Genomic DNA, 20,973 nt, shown 5'->3' on the forward strand with positions numbered 1-20,973 from the left:
AATGAATAAGAAAAAAAAGAGAGGCGGTTGTTTGTTTGTTTGGTTGACTCGTTATTATTTTTTTTTTGTTTTTTTCAATTTTTTTTTTCGTTCTGTTCAATTCATATTTTATCATTTTTTCAAGTTTTCGGTATGTGTTTTTTTTCAAAAATTTCTTGAATACCTAACCTTTATCATTTTTTTCCCTTAAACATCCAAAAAAAAATCGAATGTATTCCGTTTTTTGATCAAAGAAAAATTGGAAGATAATTTTTCTTCTTCGAACAGCTGCTTTTTTTTTGTTGTTTTGTTGTTATTTGTATATATCGGTGTGTTTGATTTTTGAATGAATTTTTTTCTTTACTTTGAATTTTACTTGATACAATCGACTTTTTAATCATCATCATCATTGTCATTTCCTATGTTGTTGTTGTTCTGTCGCACATTGTCTGTGTCATCATCCATACACACACACACACCGAATTGTCATATCGAATGATGATGATGATACAACAATAGGCCGCTCATTCATTGTTTTTCATTACTGTTTCTGTCTTTGTTTTTCAAATTCAATTTTTTTTTTTTACTAATCAATATATTGTTTCTTGTATACTCCAACCACCAGGATTCTTCTATTCTGACGATTTTGGTTTTGTTTCTTTTTCCCATAGTGGATCGCTGGGAAAAAAAACTTAATATTTTATTTATTGATTGATTTTGTCTTTCATCGATAGTCGCTGACAACGACAATTGACGACAATGGAAAATCTTATACCCATTGTCAATAAATTACAGGATGCATTCTCTGCGTTGGGTATGTTTTAAAACATTATTTTTTCTGGATTTTTTCATTCATTTAAAAAAAAAAAAAATTCCAGGTGTGTCCATGTCATTGGACTTGCCACAGATAGCCGTTATTGGTGGCCAATCTGCTGGTAAATCATCAGTTTTGGAAAATTTTGTTGGCCGAGATTTTCTTCCACGTGGTTCGGGCATTGTTACACGAAGGCCATTAGTATTGCAATTAATTCATTCAAATATGGGTTTGTTATTTTTTTTAAATTTTTGAATAAGTTAGATTTCAATTTCGTTATTCATTTTGTAATTTTAACGTTTAGAATATGGTGAATTTTTGCATTGTCGTGGAAAAAAATTTACAAATTTTGAAGAAATACGTAAAGAAATTGAAGAAGAAACTGATCGAACAACTGGATCAAACAAAGGCATATCGCCAGTTCCAATCAATCTTCGTGTTTATTCACCACATGTATTAAATTTAACTTTGATTGATTTACCCGGTTCGTTTAGATAAATAAAAAAAAAATTTTGATTAATGAAAAACTAAATCTATCTTTCTAAATCAATACAGGCATGACAAAAGTACCGGTCGGTGATCAACCAGCTGATATTGAACATCAAATTCGTGAAATGCTTTTGACTTATATTCGTCGTGAAAATTGTTTAATTTTGGCTGTAACAAGTGCAAATCAAGATTTAGCTACATCGGATGCATTAAAATTGGCAAAAGAAGTTGATCCAGAAGGTTTACGTACAATCGGTGTTATTACTAAATTGGATCTAATGGATGAAGGTACCGATGCAAAAGATATTCTTGAAAATAAATTATTACCACTTAGACGTGGTTATATCGGTGTGGTTAATCGATCACAACGAGATATTGAAGGACGTAAAGATATTAAAGCTGCTTTAGATGCTGAACGAAAATTTTTCCTCTCTCATCCATCATATCGTCATATGGCAGATCGTATGGGCACACCATATCTTCAACGTGTGCTTAATCAACAATTAACTAATCACATTCGTGATACACTGCCTGCATTGAGAGATAAACTTCAAAAACAAATGTTACAATTGGAAAAAGAAGTAGAAGAATATAAAAATTTTCGTCCGGATGATCCAACTCGAAAAACAAAAGCAATGTTACAAATGATACAACAATTACAAACAGATTTTGAACGAAATATTGAAGGATCTGGTTCAGCTGCAATCAATACATCCGAATTATCCGGTGGTGCACGCATCAATCGTATTTTTCATGAACGTTTTCCATTTGAAATTGTCAAAATGGAATTTGATGAAAAAGAACTTCGTCGTGAAATTGCATTCGCTATTCGAAACATTCATGGTATTCGTGTTGGTTTGTTTACACCTGATATGGCTTTCGAAGCTATTGTCAAAAGACAAATATCTCAACTTCGTGAACCATCAATTAAATGTGTTGATTTGGTTATTGCCGAAATGGGTAATGTTGTTCGACGTTGTACACAGAAAATGGTTCGTTATCCAAGATTACAAGAAGAAACTGAACGAATCATTATGTCACATGTTCGTGAACGTGAACAAAAAACCAAAGACCAAATTTTAATGTTATGCGATGTAGAATTGGCCTATATGAACACAAATCATGAAGATTTTATTGGATTTTCTAATGCACAACAATCAGCCGATAATTCACAAAAACGTAAACTTGGTAATCAGGTAAATAATTAATAATTTTATTCAATAACTTTTACTTTCGTATTGAATATATCAGCATTTTTATAAAATCCTATAACTACTCATTCTTGATCATTCGATTTTTTTTTGTTTGTTTTGTCTTGTTTCTCACACAATGCGGCATTATTGTTGATAATAATAATAATAAAAAGACTGGGGTAAGAAATATTATTGATCTTTAAAAAAAAAATAGTAGTTATAGAAGCGGATTTAGCGTATCTTGAAATCTATTTCGCTTATTTCTTTTTGTTTGTCGCTTGTAATTATTTTTGGTTATAAAAAATATTAATCTTTTATTTTTGATTTTTTTTGTCTTAAATCTATAGGTAATTCGTAAAGGCTATATGAATATTCATAATTTAGGTATTATGAAAGGTGGTTCACGTGATTATTGGTTTGTATTGACCAGTGAATCATTATCATGGTTTAAAGATGAAGAAGAAAAAGATAAAAAATATATGCTTCCACTTGATGGTCTCAAAATTAAGGTAATTTGTTCATTGATTAATTTAATTTATTTAAACTAAATTATATTTTTAAATAGGATATGGAATCCGGTTTTATGTCAAAACGACATACGTTTGCATTGTTCAATCCTGATCAAAGAAATGTATACAAAGATTATAAACAATTAGAATTGTCTTGTGAATCACAGGAAGATGTTGATTCATGGAAAGCATCATTTCTTCGTGCTGGTGTTTATCCGGAACGTAGTTGTGAAGCAAGCCATTCAAACGGTGGTGAAGATGGTGGTGATTCAGGTGTATCTAGTCTTGATCCACAATTGGAACGACAAGTTGAAACTATTCGTAATTTGGTTGATTCGTATATGAAAATTGTTACGAAAACATATCGGTAAATTTTTTTAAATTTTATTTTCTTAATCAACAAAATGTTCATTTCATTCATTCATTCATTCATATAGGGATCTTGTTCCTAAGATCATTATGCATCTCATGATAAATGAATCAAAAGATTTCATTTATTCAGAACTGTTGGCTCAACTTTATCAAGCAGGTGACCAGGTAAGCTAAAGAAAATCTCTTTTTCTTGTTGTTGTTGTAATTTTCTTTAAATCATATATTTTAAATAGTCAACGATGATGGAAGAATCACCGGAAGAAGAACGTAAACGAGAAGAAATGTTGCGAATGTATCATGCTTGTAAACAAGCATTGCAAATAATTGGCGATGTATCAATGCAAACTAGTTATCAACCTGCACCACCACCTATCAAAGATGATTGGTCATGGCGTAATATGGCACCATCACCAACACCAATGAGTAATAATGTATCAAAGGCACCACCGCCGTCGTCGACGACAGTAAATAATCCAAATCCATCGACAATGAATCGTCCACCACCACCAAGCTCGAATCCTAGCCGTGGTGCACCGCCACCACCAGGTCGTCCGGCACCGAATGTTCCAGGTAGAGGTGTTGCACCACCACCAATTCGTCCGGGTGGATTACCTCCTCCATTGATACCAACGTAAGTAACTATTTTTATTTCTTATTCATCTTTAACCCATTATCTAAATCGATTAATCGAGAAAAATGAAACTTTAAATTCATTGACAAAATAATCATTTTAATTTTAAATAACTTTTCTAAAAAAAACTAATTTGTGCTTATCCATTGTCCTTGTCTCTAATCCATTTCCAAAAAAAAAAAAAAAAAAAAAAATTGTCCATGTTGAATACATTTGAATCATTTCGCCAACGCTGCTGCTTTTTTTCTGCTGTTACGACCGCAATGTTGTTTCCGCAAAATGTAAATATCTAACCAATTAATCTCTGTGCTTTCTAATCTCTTATTTAATAATTTTATTTTCGGTACAATTTTTTCGTTTTCTTCTTCTTGTTGAACGTCTGCTGCCATAAAATACAAAATTCATTTAAAAAAAACTACAAAAAAACAAAAAATGACAGACGAGGAGGAGGAATGCCTAATTTACCACCACGTATTCAACAAGGTATTACACAGGCTGTTTCTGATTCAGTACTCGATGCTTTTGGATTTGGTTCACATAAATAAATTCTGCAAAAACTAAAAATAATCTTATCTTTTAATCCTTCAGTTATTATAATTATAATTAACTAATTTCAATTCTATAGTCTCAAACAGCAACAACAACAACAACTTTATCAATCAAAAAACTTTAATTCAAAAATCTTCTTAGATTTTTTTTGTCAAAAACACAGCATAATAATATCAATTTGTTTCTTCTTTTTTGCTTCTTGTTATACACACACATACACACCGACACACAGAACAAAAACTATCTTATTTAACCGATAATATAATTGCACTAATACACACACCATAATCAAGATTTAAAAAAAAATTGTGCGTTTTAGGTAAAAATGAATGAATGAATTCGTATCATCAATCCCATTCTATAATCATGTTTCTTTCATCCAAAAAAAATGCTTGAAATATATTTATGCTTTCGATTTTATCTTTGTTTGTTTGTTTGTTTGTTCAGACGAATCTATCATTTTGAAAAAAAAATCAATTTTGGATTTTTTCCCATTAATAATGTTAATTTTAATTAATTTTACTGCAATAATAATAAATCGATTAATTAATTTGCTTTTGGTGTTTTTTACAAAAAATTACTTTTACAAAATGAATTTTACAACTGAAAATATTAATTTTTTTTTTCATTTTTTAAAAACACTTTTTGTCTCCTTTTAACTATCCACAAACAGAAGAGTAAGCCCAAGTCCATTAGTCAATAATTTTCTAAATCAAGTGGCCAATAATCAACAAGTACAAAATCAAATGATTAAATTAGCTACCAATCCACAGGTACAAAATCATTTGGCTAATGCTGCATTTTCGGCATTCGAAAAACCATCATTACCGCCACGGCCACGTTAATAGCACGATGATAGTATTTTTTTTTTGAAAACTGAAAAAAGAAAAAATCTTCAAAGACATTCCTGGATTCTCTGGACATTCGTTTGTTTGCGCTGGACATTGAAGAAACATTAATTATTCGTCTAATATTATTCATCTTATTTAACCCTTACCACACTCCAGTAAAAGTGCATCTTTAATAATTTTATTTTTCATGTTTTTTTTCACCATTTACTTTCTCTCTCTCTCGCTCGGTGTTTGTTACCTGTGTGTGTGTAAATATATTCTCTGCAATTCTCTGTAATAACTTAGTGAATGAAAAATTTGAATAATAAAAAATTTTAATTTAAAAATAATGAAAATTTATTAAAATTTTTGTTTTGTCTGGGGGGAAAGAATGAAATTCTGGGGACAAACGATTAACATTGAAAAAAAAAACAAATTGAATTGAAAAATGACGAGAGAAACAGAAAAAAACTATGTACATCAATGGTACACCACGAAAAGAAGAAAAAGAATCGGAAAAAAATTGTGGACAATTACGTTGATTACGTGGCAACTGTTTATCATTTTGCCTGAAAAAAGTTTTTTAAAAATAATAATGATTTTGTGACTGTGTAAAGTAAGTTCTCCACAAAAGAAGAGAGACAAAAAAATTTGAAAAATGAATTTTTTTTCTTGTTTAAAAATTGATGAAAATAATAAAAAAAAATGATGAATGACGACGAGGAAAAATGATTGATTGATTATGAAGATTATTTTGAGGATATTATGGAATTTGATTGATTGATTTTTGATTTTTTTGTTTGATTTTATTTTTTACGATCAAGATGATGCATCATTGATGGTGGCATTTGTGGTCCATACGATGATGATGGTGGTCCATATGGTGATGGTGGAAATGATGGTGGTCCACCATAATGTCCGCCATTTGGAAAATAATCTAATTTTTTTTGGTAAAAGAGTTTTTCATTAATAAAGTTTTTTAAGAAAAAATGTTTGGAATACTTACTATCGGGTGTAGCATATTGTGGAAAAACATTACTGCCACCAAAATGATGATCATAACCACCTGCACCTGGATGTGATGGTGGTCCATACATTGAACTATCACCGGCACCACCAAACATTGCCATTGGATTTTGAAACATTGAATGATGATTTGGTGAAAATTGTGGATGTGATGATGATGGTGATGGTGGAGCTGCATATGAACTTGATGATGGTGGTCCACCTGATTGTTGACTACCACCAGCAGCAACATTAGCAAATGAACTTAACAATGGATTACTACGTAATGCATTCATATATTGGCTTGATGCAGCAGTTGCTAATTGTGTTAATGGTCCACCCCCACTAACGCCACTTGTACTTCCACTCATTAATGTACCAAGAATTTGACCCAAACCAAAATTTGAATTCATTAAATTTAATGAACTAGATCCACGCATCAATTGACCTAATGGACCGGATAATTTAAAACCGGAAAAACCACCAATACCACCACCACCACTATTACTGTCGCTATCACCACTTCCACCAAAACCACCGAATGAAAATTGACCAGAAACAATAATATCGTGCCGACAAATCATACAAACAAAAAACAATAAAATAATTTTGTTGTTATACATGTTGATTGTTGATTATTTGATTGTTGTTGTTTGACAAAACAAAACAAAAAAAATTTATGAATGAAAATGTTTTTCAACGAAAACGAAACAAGAAGAAAAAAAAATCAAATCGAAATGTTGATGATGACTGAAGTAAAGTGAAGTGACTGACTGACTGACTGAAGTCAACGATATCTGGTAAATGAATGAAAAAATGAAAAACGATACGTTAAATAAAATTGAATTGAAAAATGAACGGGATCGGATCCGTTCGTTTGTTCGTTCGTTCGATCGATGTCGATGTTGATGGTTTTTTTTTTTTTGTTGGTCGATGATCCGATATCGTTGATTTGTCCGAGTGTGTGTAGGTAACGAACACAGTGTTGGAACAAATGTGTGCTTCAACAACAAGGATGTTTAATGTATGTGCGGTTATCAAACCTGAGTAAGAAAAAAGAAAAGTGAAATTCAAACAGACCAAAGATGATTATGATGATGAACCACCAAGCTCTCTTTTTCTTTGATTTTTTTTGTTGTTGCTCTTTTCAAATTGAAGAAAGAAAAATCTAACGGGAAAAAAAACAAACTATCAAACGAACCGGACCGGCAATACCTGTGATAGCCAATCATTTGCAGCAAAAAATGAAAAAAGGTAACAAAAAAAATGACCGACCAGGTATGATTAGTATGTGTGTGTTTGTATTAAAAAACAACTAATTTCTAAAATTAAAACCCAAATGGAACAACAACAACAACCACGTCAACGATAAAAAAAATCATCAAATCTTTTCTCTTTTAACCTTTCTCTCTCTCTCTCTTACCTTACTTCATGTATTGCGTTTTGTAAAAAATCTGGTATTCTCGTTCGTTCGTTTTAAATAAATATTTTCGTTCGTTCGTTCTCTTTGTATATTTTCCCATTTACCGATTTTTCTTTTTTTTTCTTTCATCTTTTCGGTTATCATCATCATTATAAATAAATAGAGTAGCCCTCAAGCATCCATACATATAGTGATGATAATGGTGAAAAAGAATCTCAATCCGCATTATAGCCAAAAACTTTGTTTTTCGTTTTTTCGTTTCGTTTTCTTGAATTAGAACATCGAAAGGTGGAATGACCAGTGAATGAGGTCAGTCAGCTAAAGGGGAAAAATATAGAAAAAATAAAATTATCCACCAAATACACACACACACACACACATCTTTCATCTTTTTTCCACCAATAATAATAACCAAAATAGTGATTATTTGCAATCATCATCGTGTGTTACACTGTGTGATAGGATATGATCGATCCCGGTTCGGCTCGGCTCGGTCGGTCGGTCGGTATTCTCACTTTGCATCAATTTTTGCTTGGCTGGATGGTCAGTTGTCCGATAACATTAACGATCAGAAAAACCAAAACTGAAACTGAATCTGATCTGATCCTTTTTTTTTCTTCGTCTTTCTTCATTAATGATGTCGATGATGATGACCGGTATCAATATTCAACCAAACATACCATGTCTGTTGATCTGTCTGTGTGTGTCTATTTAAGAAGAAAAAAAAAGAAAAACTTAAAAAAAATTTTATTTTAAAAAACTATATGGCCAGTCTGGCCAGGCAGGCAGGCTGATAATCTGATAATGTAGATAAAGATTATTATGCACTGATATGATTCGAATGTATAAACAGCTCGTTTAAAAATATAAAAATTTTTGAAAAAAAAAATTTGACCATCCATCAATGGTTGTTGAATATAAAAAAAAAACTATTGAATGAAATTTTCATTCATTTCATATTTCATATTTGCTTATCAAATTGTTGTTGTTTTGGTTTTATTTTAGAAAGTTTTTTTTTGTTTCCAAAAACCAAACACATCCGATGAATTTTGTTGATTTTAAACAAAAATTTTTTTTGTTGTTTTTGGTCAATGGCTCTTTGAAAGGATTTTTCGTTTTTCTTTCTCTCGGTTGGCTATTATTACACAAGATGTATCTATTCATCGATCATTCGATCATTCGACTTTCATCAACAACAATAAGATTGTAAGGGGGCTTTAATTAGACACTTTTAGACTTTTTCGGTGTTTGATATCAGATAGTCAATTGATTGAAACCAAATATCCGATAACAATGTATCTGGTCTTTGTTTTTGTTTTAAAAAACGAAAATTGATTATTTTTTGTTCACCTTTTGTAAACCATGTTTCATCTTGTTTTGTTGGGAGTGTATAAATGAGTGATAAGAAAGTGATTACCATCCACATTCATCAATGATAATCATCATGAAGAGAAACAGAAACGATAGACAGGGAGGGATAAAATTGATCAGCTAAAAAAATGAAAATATATTTTTGAAACAACAACAACAAAAAAGTCATCAATCATTATTGGATGCTTAGTTGAAGAAAAAAACTGAATGAAATTGTATCGGAACGAACCGAAAAAAAAACTGAATCGAATCAAATTGTGACGATGAACGATGAACGATGATAATCATTGCAGACAGAACAAGATTTTTTCGAGTTTTTTTTTTGTTACTGAAAATCTTCATTCAATATTGAATTTTTGAACAAACATTACATTGCATAACGGATTTTGTTGCTAAATCTCCATAATTTTTTGAACAATTTTCTCGCATTCACCCCCATAATGATTAAATTTGAAATTTGTTTTGAAATTTTCATTCGATATATTTCAGGCACGGAAATGGAAACAACAACAACAACAATTTTCGTTAATGATTAGCGTATATAACATTTCCTATTTTCTTTTTCTTCTTCTTTTTTTCCATTGAAATAGATTTGAGATCGAATTAATGTTGATAATTTTTTTTTGTTGAGCAAGAAAAATTATTTCGTTTCGTTTCGTTTTCCAAAAATCCCTTCAAGCCAATCAACGGTATTTAATGAATGAAATTAAGTTATTCGATCGATAATAATAAAAAATCCAATGAGAAACGAAACTAAAACGATAATTTTTCAAACAAATGTTGTTCACATTTGTATATGGGAAGATAATATCAATGCAAAGATACAATTAATGTTTCGATTTGATTTGAAAGTTGAGCAAAATGAAAACGAAAATCTTTTTCTAAGAAACATCAGCAAACAGAAAAAAATTGTCTTAATTAATTTAAATCCATTATTATAGTAATGATATAGCATCCATTAATCAATTATTTGGATGATTCGATTTTTGTTTTGTTTTGTTTCACGAAATAATCGAAACAACAAAATGTTCAAACCTAATTATTTAGACTAGATTTTTGTTTTTGTTTTGAATTGATTTAATTGTAATTGAAATTGAAAACATCGTTCTGTTTCTCGATCATGATTAATGAATAATGGATAATGATGATAATGATGATGAACAATAATCACACACACATCAGGTGAATATATTTTTTCCTTTAGAAAATAAAAAAAATAGTCACAAAGATTATCTTCGATAAGAACCGACGAATAAATAAATGAAACAGAGAGGAGTCTACATACAGCAAAAAGAGAGAAAGAAAAATCATTCAATTAGCTTTTTTTTTGGTAATAATTTAATCATTAATTATATGAAAATGATTTTACCCAATTCGGATGGATAGAAACATCGTTAGAAAGTAAAAATATTAAAAAAAAATAAAAATCGGACCAAAATCGGTCCTTATCAACTGCAGTTACATCAATGATCATCATCATTATCATTCGAATGTATCAATCGAATGTTTTTTTTTTTTGACGGAGGAAGCCAAAAGAAACTATTTCTACTGTGTTTGGTCAAGATCGGTTTATTTTATTTTTTTTGAAATCATTTTATTTTTGGGAAAAAAACAAATTTCAAAAAAAAAAATGTCTCGTGATCATATATGGTGGCAAAATCTCTCTGGATTGATGATAATGTTCACGAATTTTTTTTTTTGCTTCGTTAAAGTTCCGCTCATTTTTTGTTTCGAATAATTCGTTCGTGTGTATCTGCGTGTGATAACAAGTTTGTTGTTGCTCAAAGATTTTTTTTCGATCGACGGATGATTGCTATTTCGGTTTTTACCATTTTCATTTTTTTCCCATTTCGGTTGAAAACATCGTTCGTTTTCTATTTACACTTTATCTCTAATACCGATCGACTGACCGACCGACTGGAATATCAATGAGGTAAGTGAGTGAGAGAAAAAGTATTAAAAAAAAAAAAAAAAAGAAAATTGATGATGACGATTATTATATAACCATGTTGTTGTTGTTGTTGATGATGATGATGTTTACAATCATCAACAACAACAACAACAACAAAAATCGATCGATCGATCGAAAATGTTATTTTTTTTTGTAAATTTCTCTTTTCAAGATTTACTTTCGTGTAAAAACTTGTCTGTCGTTTGCTCGAATGTCTGGTCTGTGCTGTGTGTGTGTGCTGTGTTTACGCAATTATTTAGACAAAACAAAAACATAACCGGATACCCGCGGGATCTTGATCGAATCAAACAGCGCAACAACAACAACGAAAAAAAAAACAAAAATTTATTTTATTTTTCATTATTCTTGTATACAATCAGTACGTTTAGCATTTTCAGCATAATTACAGGAATTAATTTTCGGATCCCATACTAAATGATTTGGACATTGTTCCAAATGTGGTTTACCTTGAAAACACCAATAATATTTATCACAATATGTTTCATGTACAATATATTCTATACCGGTTGAACAATCAATTGGTTTTGGTGGTTTTGATGTTGTTGTTCGATTAGGATCAGGTTTCATTGTTGTTGTTGTTGTTGTTGAAAATTTATCCGGAATATGATTACCAGAATATTGTTGAAAAATTTTACTAAATTCAAATTTTTGTTGCGAAATACTTGAACATGATGGTGAAATACCACCACCAGGACAATCACCATTATCTCTACCCACAGACCAAAATGATAAATGTCCAATTTGTTTTTGTTTCGACCATTCAACCAATTGTTTTGCATGTTCAATTTGAAATATTTTTCCATTAAAATTCCTTCCTATCATTGGTGTAATACCAATCATCGTATACAATTCTTCGGAAGATTTTTCTGGCCATATTTGTTGTAATTGTCGATGTAAACTTTCACTTGCAGCAATAACAGCATCACCCCATGATGATCGTCGTGAACCAAATTCCATTGTCATACCATTTACGATATTAACATCAACACCAATTTGCCGTGAACGTTTTAAAATATCAACACCTAAACTATCAACAATACCATAATCATCACCTTGTACCATCATTGTAAATGATATTGTTAATTCAGGTATTCGTGTTCGTAATATTTTCAATGCATTTAACATTATATCAACATTGACGGGTGCCTCTTTGATATGGGAATATAAGAAAAAAATCATCAGGTAAATCATTTTATCAGATTAATTTATCATCACTGATAATTAAAAGAGAAAAATCTTAACTTACCAATATCTATATCTAAATGTTTACTATCAACAATATTTAATGCTTGTTGATATGTTTGTGCAAGTTGATCAGCCGATGAACAAGTTGATTCTAAATATGGTCCCATTGCACCACCAGTTGCTAAAATAACCTTACCACCAATATTACGAAATGCTTTGACACCATTCAATATTTTTGGATCATTTAATGTTTGTTCACCACCCCAACTTGGTGTACAACCAAAACCAGTTCCAAGTACAAATGCTAATGTAACTGATTTAAGTCCAGTTTGTTGATATAGATCGACAAGAAAATTTTCCGACATTCTTGTTGCATCAACATAAGGTGATACTATTGGTTCTATTGGGGAAAAAAAATCATTTTGTTTCCGTCAAAAAAAAAAATTATCAATAATCTTACCACAGGCTGCTTCAACCGATGACATCATCGTCCATACGGTTAAAAAAAGTAAACAAAAAATTCTGATTTTCATTCTGAGCGGTTTTTTTGTTTTGTTACGATGTCAACAATGAAAAAATAGAAAAAGAAAATCAATAATAATCGATTGATGAAATGGAGTTTAAATAGTGTAGTAATCGACGATCAAAAATTGGACTATTGAATAAGAAATTATCGGATCAAAAAATCTTGTCTGATGATTAGATTAGAAATTTATTGATTATCTATCCGACACACACAGGTATTTCAACAGGTAGGTGAAAAATGTTAAATGTTACAATCGTCATTATCGAATTGATCTTTGAAATTTTTTTTTCATTTTTTTTGATTAGCTAATCACAATTGATAAAATATCAAAGTTGTCAATCAAATCATAATCCATTGTTTATTTCATTGATAATCAAATGATGATTGAACTTCCACTTGATTCAAACGCACGCACACTGGTGTTTCACTTGAGAAAAAGTCTTTTTCTTTTGTTGTTGTTGTTGTTGTCATAAGATCACAAACAAGTTAATCTCAAGATTGATAAATCAATCAATCAATCAAAAATCATTATCAGGATTAATTAACTGGATTTGATAATTAGATTAGCCTTTTTGTTTCTGTTTTTTTGTTTTGCGAAAATTGTTCGCGAACTTTTTTTCGTTTTTTTTCGGTTTATAAAAATGGAAGAAAAACAAAACATTCGAAACAACAACAACGACGGAAAAACAATCAAGTCACAGGATTTATTGCGACCAAAATGCAAATGATGACATTGATGATGAATCGAACCACCGTTATCAATGAAAAAACAATAAAATTTTCATTTGATATTTTCCTTGCCACAATCATTATATTCGGTTTGATTGTCTGCATTCTGGCATTAATATTTTCAATTATATTCAATCGAAAATATTCAACAAAATATTGGAATAAAATATTTGTAAAACATAAAGATAATGATGTTGTTGATGGTGGTGGTAAAAAACAATTCAATCAACAACAACAACAACAAATCTATATTGTCAATATGATCTATTTTCATCGACGATCAACAATTGATTTAGAAAAAACAAAAGTTTTTATAATTTTTTTTATCGGTTCAGATCAACCGACAACAACACAACAACCACCAATATCGATACAAATTACATCCAAATTTTTTAATCAAACAAATATGTTTAATGAATTTAAAAATGATTATCGTGTTATCAAGTTTTTACTTATCATGTAATGTTGTTGATTCAATCTAAAAAAAAATATGATGATTATTTTCTTTTTTTTCTTGAATATTTATTTAGTGAATCTGAAATCAAAAATGTTGAAAAAATTGCCATAACACATGATTATCCGAATGGTGAACTTTATGTTTCAATGATTAGCATACAAAACACTAAACATAGTGATGGTTGGATTAGTTGTATTGAACAACGTATTAAATCAATACCGATTGATAAATGTGAACAAAATATGTTTCTTGCTAGTCCACAATCGAATATGCGTTTGGAAGGTAGATTTGCAACACCAACTTCCATACGTGTACTGGATCTATTTTCACCAACATTTTTATCATTTAATCTATTATTTCGTGAATGTATCAATCGTATTGGTTCATATTATATGATTGGTTCGATTTCCAATTATTATATTGGTATTTATGCAGCAATCAAATGGTTTTTTGTTGTTATCGGTAGCATTGGTGTTATTTATGGTTTTTTCTATCAAATTTTAGCCGGAAAACCGATACAAAAATTCAATTATATATTGACTACAATATCAATATCATGTATGATTGTTGCCATACATGTTGCCATTAAAAATATTAACCAATTTGAACATGATAATTTTGCAAATGAAATAAGGATTAGTTTTATGCTTGGATCGGCCATCATTATGTTTTATGCCATTCCAATGATAATGCTTTATATGACAATTACAAGAGTTTTGTTTGATAATGCTAAATAATTTGTTCGAAAAAAATGAGTATCGATTGTTTATGAAAATCCACTATCGCGATATGTTTTTTCGATTGTTTGTCATGTGGTGGTTCAAGAAATTTTTTCTGTTTTTTTTTCTTAAACCCCCGATATGTTTTATAAATTTTTATCAAATTCTTCTTCAATTGCCGGACGTTTATTTCAACAACAGATTAATCTGAATAATAATAAATTAACAACATTACTTTCAAACAGATTAATAACATTAAATTTACGAAATGAAACTTCAAATAATAATAATACTAATGAAAATACGGGCGAAAAAATACGCGTTCATTATATAACGAATAAAGGTGAAAGGATTACCGTTGAAGGTAATGTCGGTGATAATGTAATGTATTTAGCTCAAAAAAATTCTATCGATATTGAAGGTGCTTGTGAAGCATCATTAGCCTGTTGTACATGTCATGTTTATGTTCATGATGATTATTTTGATAAATTAAATGAAGCGGGTGAAGAAGAAGAAGATTTACTTGATATGGCACCATTTCTTAAATCAAATTCTAGATTAAGTAAATAATAATATTACAAACAAATAATGCAATTTGGAAAATTAATTTCAAATTTTTTATTAAATGTAGGTTGTCAAATTATTTTAAAACCAGAATTACAAGATTTAGAAGTAACTCTTCCGCCTGCAACAAGAAATTTTTATGTTGATGGTAAAAAACCCAGTCATCATTGAATTTAAATTATAAAATTGTACATATAATGTTTAATAATTAAAAAAAATTTATTGTTTCGAAAATTTTATACATTCAATATCATTACTACGTAAAATGACTTGTTTTTGTAAACCGATCGGTGTTTGTAGATTGCTTACGGCCAAATGTTTCAAACTTGGTTCATATGCTTCGATATTTACATCGGTGGTCATATTTTTGGCATTCTGTATGAAACAAATCGATGTGGATTTATTTTGTTTACTTTTTTCAAGAAAATATAGAAAATTTTTACGATATTTCAGGTCCAAATTTTCTGTTTCAGAGTTGTCCATATTGTTTTTTGAAGTTTTTGTTTTGTTTTTGTTTTGTTTTTTCGTTGGCTATTTCGAGATTCGATATCGAAATTTTTTATGCCAAGTTCATACCAGTCAAGTAGTATTCAAATCACATGTGTTTTTGATGTTCAATGATTCCACATGGTGTTTATCCTGAAACAACATTTTTTTTCCAAATAATTTAAATTTTAAATTGACTTAATTATCATCGTTATTATCGATCATTCAGAATGAAAAATAAAACTAGTAACGCATTGTTTGTTGTAAATTTTGTTCAAAAAGTTTCCGCACCACAAACCCATTCAAAACGTTTGGCATTGTTACGAAAAATGATGCAAAATTGTCCAAATGATTTAACAATGATCGAATGGATGCAATTATGGAAAGGATTCTATTATATTGTTTGGTATGAAGAAATGCGTAAAGGTGGTGAAGAATTGATTATTGAAATGGGATCAACGGATAATGGATCATTTCTTATGTCCGGATTTAAAGCATTGACTGAATCATGGAATGGTATCGATGCTTTTCGAATCGATAAATATATGTTTTTAATTCGTATCATGCTCCGGAATTGTTTACGAAAACAGATCAGTGCTATATGTAATGGAGAAAAATTGTTAGAAAATGAAATTTTTATGAATGATTATCGCAAAAATATTGCCAATAATGTTAAAAGAAATGATGATGATGACAATGAAAATGAATTCGATTCATTTTCGAAACTTAAATGCGATGTTATTGATTATATTGTTTCGATTACATCAAAATCCATTGGTCTATTTCTTCATATTTGTGATATTTATCTGGATGAATTAAAATTGATTATCGATGATGTCGAAAAAATCACCGACACTGATCGACCAAATATTTATTATGAATTAATTTTACCATTTGTTAAATGGTTAGCTATGATTAATGATCATCGTCAATTACAATCAATGGTTGAAAATATTTTTAATCGTTTAGCCAACGAAATTTTATTAAATGAATCATTTGTAACAAGAAAAATAATAATGAAAAGATTATATGAAACAATTTTGAATTTAGGTGGTTCTTCGGAATATTCCTGTACAAGTGTTCATCATTATCGTGTTAAAATTTTGGATGATTACAAACAAAAATTGGATGAATTGGATGGCAAAACGAAAAACAAAACCAAACGTAAAGTAATTGGACTATGTAGAAGAACGAAAAGAGCCAGATATGAAATGATAACCAAAACTCCGTTTGTTCGTTCGATAATTCCATTACCTTTGATGTAAATCACAATCATCAATGTATTCGAGATAATTCTTCAACAATTTTAATAATATCATCTACATTCGCTTTACGGTTCTGGCCATTTATATTATACTATAATATTTTTAATGTAAAATTTAAAGAAGAAAAAAAATGATTAAAATTTTCATATTTTTAGATTTTTTTTTTTAAATTACCATTATTCCTTCAGCACATTCAGCCATTTCGGTACTGTTTAAATCCAAAAATGATTCAATAAGATCACCATCAATAAAATTCAATGCCGGTTCAGTTTTCTTATCATTTGTATATGTACGCCAAAAATCATAATCAATTTTTCCAACAGATTTAATTTTGGATGTTAGATTTTTTTGTAATTTCAATAGAAATTCATAATAATCTTTTGGTATTTGTGCAATTAAACCTTTGGAGATTGATAAAAGATTAATAATTAATTTTTTTTTAAATTGATAATTTCTTTTTGAACTAAAAAGCTTACCAATACTACCAGAATAAGTACCGAAAAGAATCGGTTTATTAACGATAGGATTATTCATTTCATGTGGATAATTCATTACAAGATAACCATGTTTCATAACATTAACAAGATCACCTAAATGAAAGAAACCACATTGTTGAAGAAATTTTGATCTATCCGGATCATCAGCCACATTCCTTTATGTACATTTGAAAGAAAAAAAAACATTTAGAAATTAATCAACAACAGCCACCATTATAATCCAAACTTACATATCTTTTTGGGCCAAATAAAGATTGAAATTAGTATCAGCACCGATAAATGTATCATCATCAATAATTTCCATTGCTGATAGCCAAGCTGATTCGAGATCATGTGCTAATTGAGTAAAATTTCCACCAAGTGGATTATAGGCAAATAAAGAAAATGATCGAAGCAAATCACCAAGCAAAACAAAATCTCCTTTGGTTTTCGTATGAATGGCTAATGTGGATGAAAATACCGATGATTCCATATGTAGTTCATGTGTTGATGTCCATTCAAACAATCGAATAGATGTATTAATCGATGCTAAAAGTTTACCATGAAATTCATGTAACCAAAACGGTACACCTTTAATTTCTTTTTCGGCAACCTGTTGTAGTTTACCATCAATCAATTGAAATACAATAATACGACCAGCTTTTGGTTCAATTTCATCCGAAACCATAAATGTTGTACCAACAATATAATAATAATTAGGATCATTACCTAGTTTACATGAAACTAAACTTGTTGCATATTCATTGACCATAAATTGATGTGCATGTAAAACTTCGAATGTTGTTTGATCAATAATCAACAGATGATAAACTTCCAATTCATTTGGGAAAAAATGATTCGAAATCGGTGTCGGTTTTACCATTGTTGGTAATGATCGTGAATGAGTAATATTTTGTGCCAATGTACTGGCACTAATACGTGATGAAACCATTTGACCATCTTCCAATTGTACATCATAACGCATCGATATAACACCGAATGTTTGTGATGATTCTTGATAAGCAATACGTCTTGGTGTTTCATTCAACGGTATTGTTCGAATATGAAGCTTTTGAATTTGATCAATTTGACCGATTAATAATTGACTATCATTGGTCAATATTAATGAATCCGGATAACCTTCCGAATTTAATGTACACATATTATTTACTTCTTTTAAATTTACATTCGAAAAAATTAGCTTATTATTACTTGAATAAATAACAGCCGGACGATCGGAACAGGCAAATATATTATTTGATGAATTTGTTTTGAACATTTTTAAAAATGTTGGATGTGTTCCTAAAACAACTTTTTTCTTTTCCGATAATGTACCATTCTCAGTATCCAGAATATAAGAAAGTAATGATCCATCACCAATTGCAGTGAATAGATAGCTAGTATGATCAAAATGTGCCATCAATGTTGAACGTGCAATAATTTCACCACCAAGTTTTTCTGTATGTAAAAGTTTAAAATCCGGTATGCTCATTATACGAACCGATATATCTTTCCATAAACCAACAGCACAAAGTTTACTTTGTTTTTCCGTTAACGAACTTAAATCTAAACAAGATGCTTCAAATTCCATTTCAATTTCATTTATTAATTGGATTTCTGTTTCAATAACTTCCAAATATAATAATTTATTTCTTGAACTGCATAAAATTTGTTTATCATTTACTGAAACTAATGTTATATTATTTGATGGAATCCATTTACTTGTAATTCGATTATCATTGATCGATATTAATCGAATACAATTTGCCGTTATTTGTACAATCATTTCAATATGATTAATACGAATGTTACCGGTATACATTGTTTCTTGTGAACAATCAAAACCATGTATAAATGTTTCTTCAACTTCTTCATTTTTTAATTTTAATAATTTTGTTTGGCCAACAAAAGCCATTGCAACAACATTATCAAATATTGAATCAACTTTTAATTGCCATACGCCTTTGATTCCGGGCAAATCAATTGTTGCCAATTCATTAATACCAATACCGTTTCGAATTATACGTAATGATCCTTCTTTATAAGCACCTGAACAGGTAATCAATTGATCTTGACCTTGTTTATCAAGATCAACAACCAAAATATCAACAATCGGTGCCAAACTAACATATGTATCAATAATTTCAATATATTTTTTCGTATCATTATCATCGTGTTTAAGTTTGATCAGTTGTGAATCACCAAATCTTGAACCAACAAATACATAATTATTGTCCAAATATGAAAGACAACTGGAAACAGATGTTTCACCCAATGAAATTAATTTCAAACCATATGGTGAAACTGGTGCCGATGATGATGAAGCAATTTGAACATTTGGATGTAAAATCAATATAAATAATTGTCCACTTAAATCGCCAAGCAAAAAACGATCATTATCAATTTTACAATAACATGAAAAATTTGAACTTGCTATTTCGGGTGGTGCAATAGCAGTATATTGATTTTGATCAATAATATGAGTAATTGATTCTTGGCCAACAACAATTACACCACCATATGGTTCACATACTGGAATCAACATTGATGAATCGGATTCAATATTTTCCTGTAACCATGGACCACGACGAAGTTCACGATCTTCGGTTATTTCATATGTTTTTAGATGACGACTACGATCTTCTTGATAAATAAAACAAAGTACTGGTTTATCATAGCCATGAAGAAATACAAAATCTATTAGTGTATTTTCTTCCACACGAATATTGTAAGATTTGATGTTCCGATTTTTAAAATCTAATTTCAATACATTCAATATACCATCGTAAATACGTAAGGCAATAATCCTGGCTTTGGCATTTAGATCACAAATGGTACCATTTTCGGATGGTCGATCAGATTTTTCTGTAATAATGCCATGTGCTCGTGTATTCACTTCAAAATCACCATGTTTTGAATCACGACTTAATTCCAAAATCATTAAATTATTTTTAAGTGTCATAATAAACAAAAGATCTTTATCTTCATTCGGCATACGAAAAGATTTTATAACAGATATTCTACCATTAATAGGAATTTCTTTTAACGAACGTAATCCTTCGGCTGTTACCAGATGAACTTCGATTCGACATAATTTATCTAGAATTAAATTCAAATCGGTTGGTGATGTAAAATTTCCTAAAAGAAAGAGAGATTGGATTGTGATTACACGTCAAACTTTAAAAAAAACAAACAAAAATTGACAGCCCAATAGATTACCTGAAATGGCATTAAAAACTGCTGTAGATTTTTGAGCAGTGACAACGTAATTATGTGTCATTGTTTTTTTTTCTCGGGTTTTGTTTTTTAGATTTCCAAACAAAAAAAAAATTCAAAAAAATTTCAATTCATATCATCATCATCATTTAATCAACAAACAACAAGAATTAAGCCGCATGTTTTTCTTCAAGTGTTAACTTCGGTGAGTTT

The 20,973-nt window shown here is 29.8% G+C and overlaps 8 protein-coding genes and 1 long non-coding RNA gene across 11 annotated transcripts; 5 read left to right on the forward strand and 4 right to left on the reverse strand.

Moving 5' to 3' along the window:
- The first annotated feature begins 392 nt into the window (after positions 1-392).
- On the forward strand, positions 393-7,176 carry shi (dynamin-1 shibire). 3 transcript variants are annotated; one of them, XM_075819852.1, is made up of 10 exons: positions 393-793; positions 858-1,022; positions 1,098-1,277; positions 1,349-2,478; positions 2,649-2,654; positions 2,823-2,984; positions 3,041-3,351; positions 3,422-3,521; positions 3,590-3,987; positions 4,427-5,091. In XM_075819852.1, exons 1-10 carry the CDS (start codon positions 739-741, stop codon positions 4,530-4,532), a joined length of 2,613 nt encoding a protein of 870 aa, XP_075675967.1. In that variant the 5' UTR covers positions 393-738; the 3' UTR covers positions 4,533-5,091. The 3 variants fall into 3 exon arrangements, with proteins under 3 accessions (XP_075675967.1, XP_027195878.2, XP_027195879.2); XM_027340077.2 differs by lacking the exon at positions 4,427-5,091 and adding an exon at positions 5,210-7,176 and having other exon boundaries at positions 397-793; XM_027340078.2 differs by lacking the exons at positions 2,649-2,654; positions 4,427-5,091 and adding an exon at positions 5,210-7,176 and having other exon boundaries at positions 400-793.
- LOC113790421 (uncharacterized) lies at positions 5,519-6,994 on the reverse strand. The gene is made up of 2 exons (XM_027340085.2): positions 6,373-6,994; positions 5,519-6,303 (listed from the first exon to the last, which is right to left on the reverse strand). The coding sequence occupies exons 1-2, from the start codon at positions 6,992-6,994 to the stop codon at positions 6,173-6,175; spliced, it is 753 nt and encodes a 250-aa protein (XP_027195886.1). The 3' UTR covers positions 5,519-6,172.
- A 3,675-nt stretch (positions 7,177-10,851) lies between the features above and the next one.
- On the forward strand, positions 10,852-12,174 carry LOC142645831 (uncharacterized). Its single transcript, XR_012846872.1, has 2 exons — positions 10,852-11,098; positions 11,289-12,174. It is a non-coding gene; the product is annotated as an uncharacterized LOC142645831 (long non-coding RNA).
- On the reverse strand, positions 11,448-12,943 carry LOC113790456 (chitinase-like). The gene is made up of 3 exons (XM_027340128.2): positions 12,783-12,943; positions 12,384-12,722; positions 11,448-12,285 (listed from the first exon to the last, which is right to left on the reverse strand). Exons 1-3 carry the CDS (start codon positions 12,853-12,855, stop codon positions 11,477-11,479), a joined length of 1,221 nt encoding a protein of 406 aa, XP_027195929.2. The 5' UTR covers positions 12,856-12,943; the 3' UTR covers positions 11,448-11,476.
- Positions 12,944-12,949: 6 nt separating this feature from the next.
- Positions 12,950-14,778, forward strand: LOC113790457 (uncharacterized). Its single transcript, XM_075823092.1, has 3 exons — positions 12,950-13,074; positions 13,154-14,036; positions 14,108-14,778. The coding sequence occupies exons 2-3, from the start codon at positions 13,567-13,569 to the stop codon at positions 14,769-14,771; spliced, it is 1,134 nt and encodes a 377-aa protein (XP_075679207.1). The 5' UTR covers positions 12,950-13,074; positions 13,154-13,566; the 3' UTR covers positions 14,772-14,778.
- A 111-nt stretch (positions 14,779-14,889) lies between these two features.
- Fdx1 (Adrenodoxin-like protein 1, mitochondrial Ferredoxin 1) lies at positions 14,890-15,551 on the forward strand. The gene is made up of 2 exons (XM_027340131.2): positions 14,890-15,315; positions 15,385-15,551. Exons 1-2 carry the CDS (start codon positions 14,895-14,897, stop codon positions 15,486-15,488), a joined length of 525 nt encoding a protein of 174 aa, XP_027195932.2. The 5' UTR covers positions 14,890-14,894; the 3' UTR covers positions 15,489-15,551.
- LOC113790461 (uncharacterized) lies at positions 15,518-15,873 on the reverse strand. Its single transcript, XM_027340132.2, has one exon. It carries the CDS (start codon positions 15,798-15,800, stop codon positions 15,537-15,539), a length of 264 nt encoding a protein of 87 aa, XP_027195933.2. The 5' UTR covers positions 15,801-15,873; the 3' UTR covers positions 15,518-15,536.
- Positions 15,874-15,903: 30 nt separating this feature from the next.
- Positions 15,904-17,222, forward strand: LOC113790458 (ribosomal RNA processing protein 1 homolog). Its single transcript, XM_027340130.2, has one exon. The coding sequence runs from the start codon at positions 16,034-16,036 to the stop codon at positions 17,066-17,068; it is 1,035 nt and encodes a 344-aa protein (XP_027195931.2). The 5' UTR covers positions 15,904-16,033; the 3' UTR covers positions 17,069-17,222.
- On the reverse strand, positions 16,749-20,943 carry pic (DNA damage-binding protein pic). The gene is made up of 5 exons (XM_027340126.2): positions 20,764-20,943; positions 17,796-20,682; positions 17,545-17,720; positions 17,243-17,469; positions 16,749-17,159 (listed from the first exon to the last, which is right to left on the reverse strand). The coding sequence occupies exons 1-5, from the start codon at positions 20,822-20,824 to the stop codon at positions 17,079-17,081; spliced, it is 3,432 nt and encodes a 1,143-aa protein (XP_027195927.2). The 5' UTR covers positions 20,825-20,943; the 3' UTR covers positions 16,749-17,078.
- Between the last annotated feature and the right edge of the window lie 30 nt (positions 20,944-20,973).

Source organism: Dermatophagoides pteronyssinus, unplaced genomic scaffold (assembly GCF_027571235.1).
Source record: "Dermatophagoides pteronyssinus isolate colony J.1.1.1.1 unplaced genomic scaffold, Derpt_VIB-CSIC_2022.12 sq0001, whole genome shotgun sequence".
Taxonomy (NCBI): Eukaryota; Metazoa; Arthropoda; class Arachnida; order Sarcoptiformes; family Pyroglyphidae; genus Dermatophagoides; species Dermatophagoides pteronyssinus.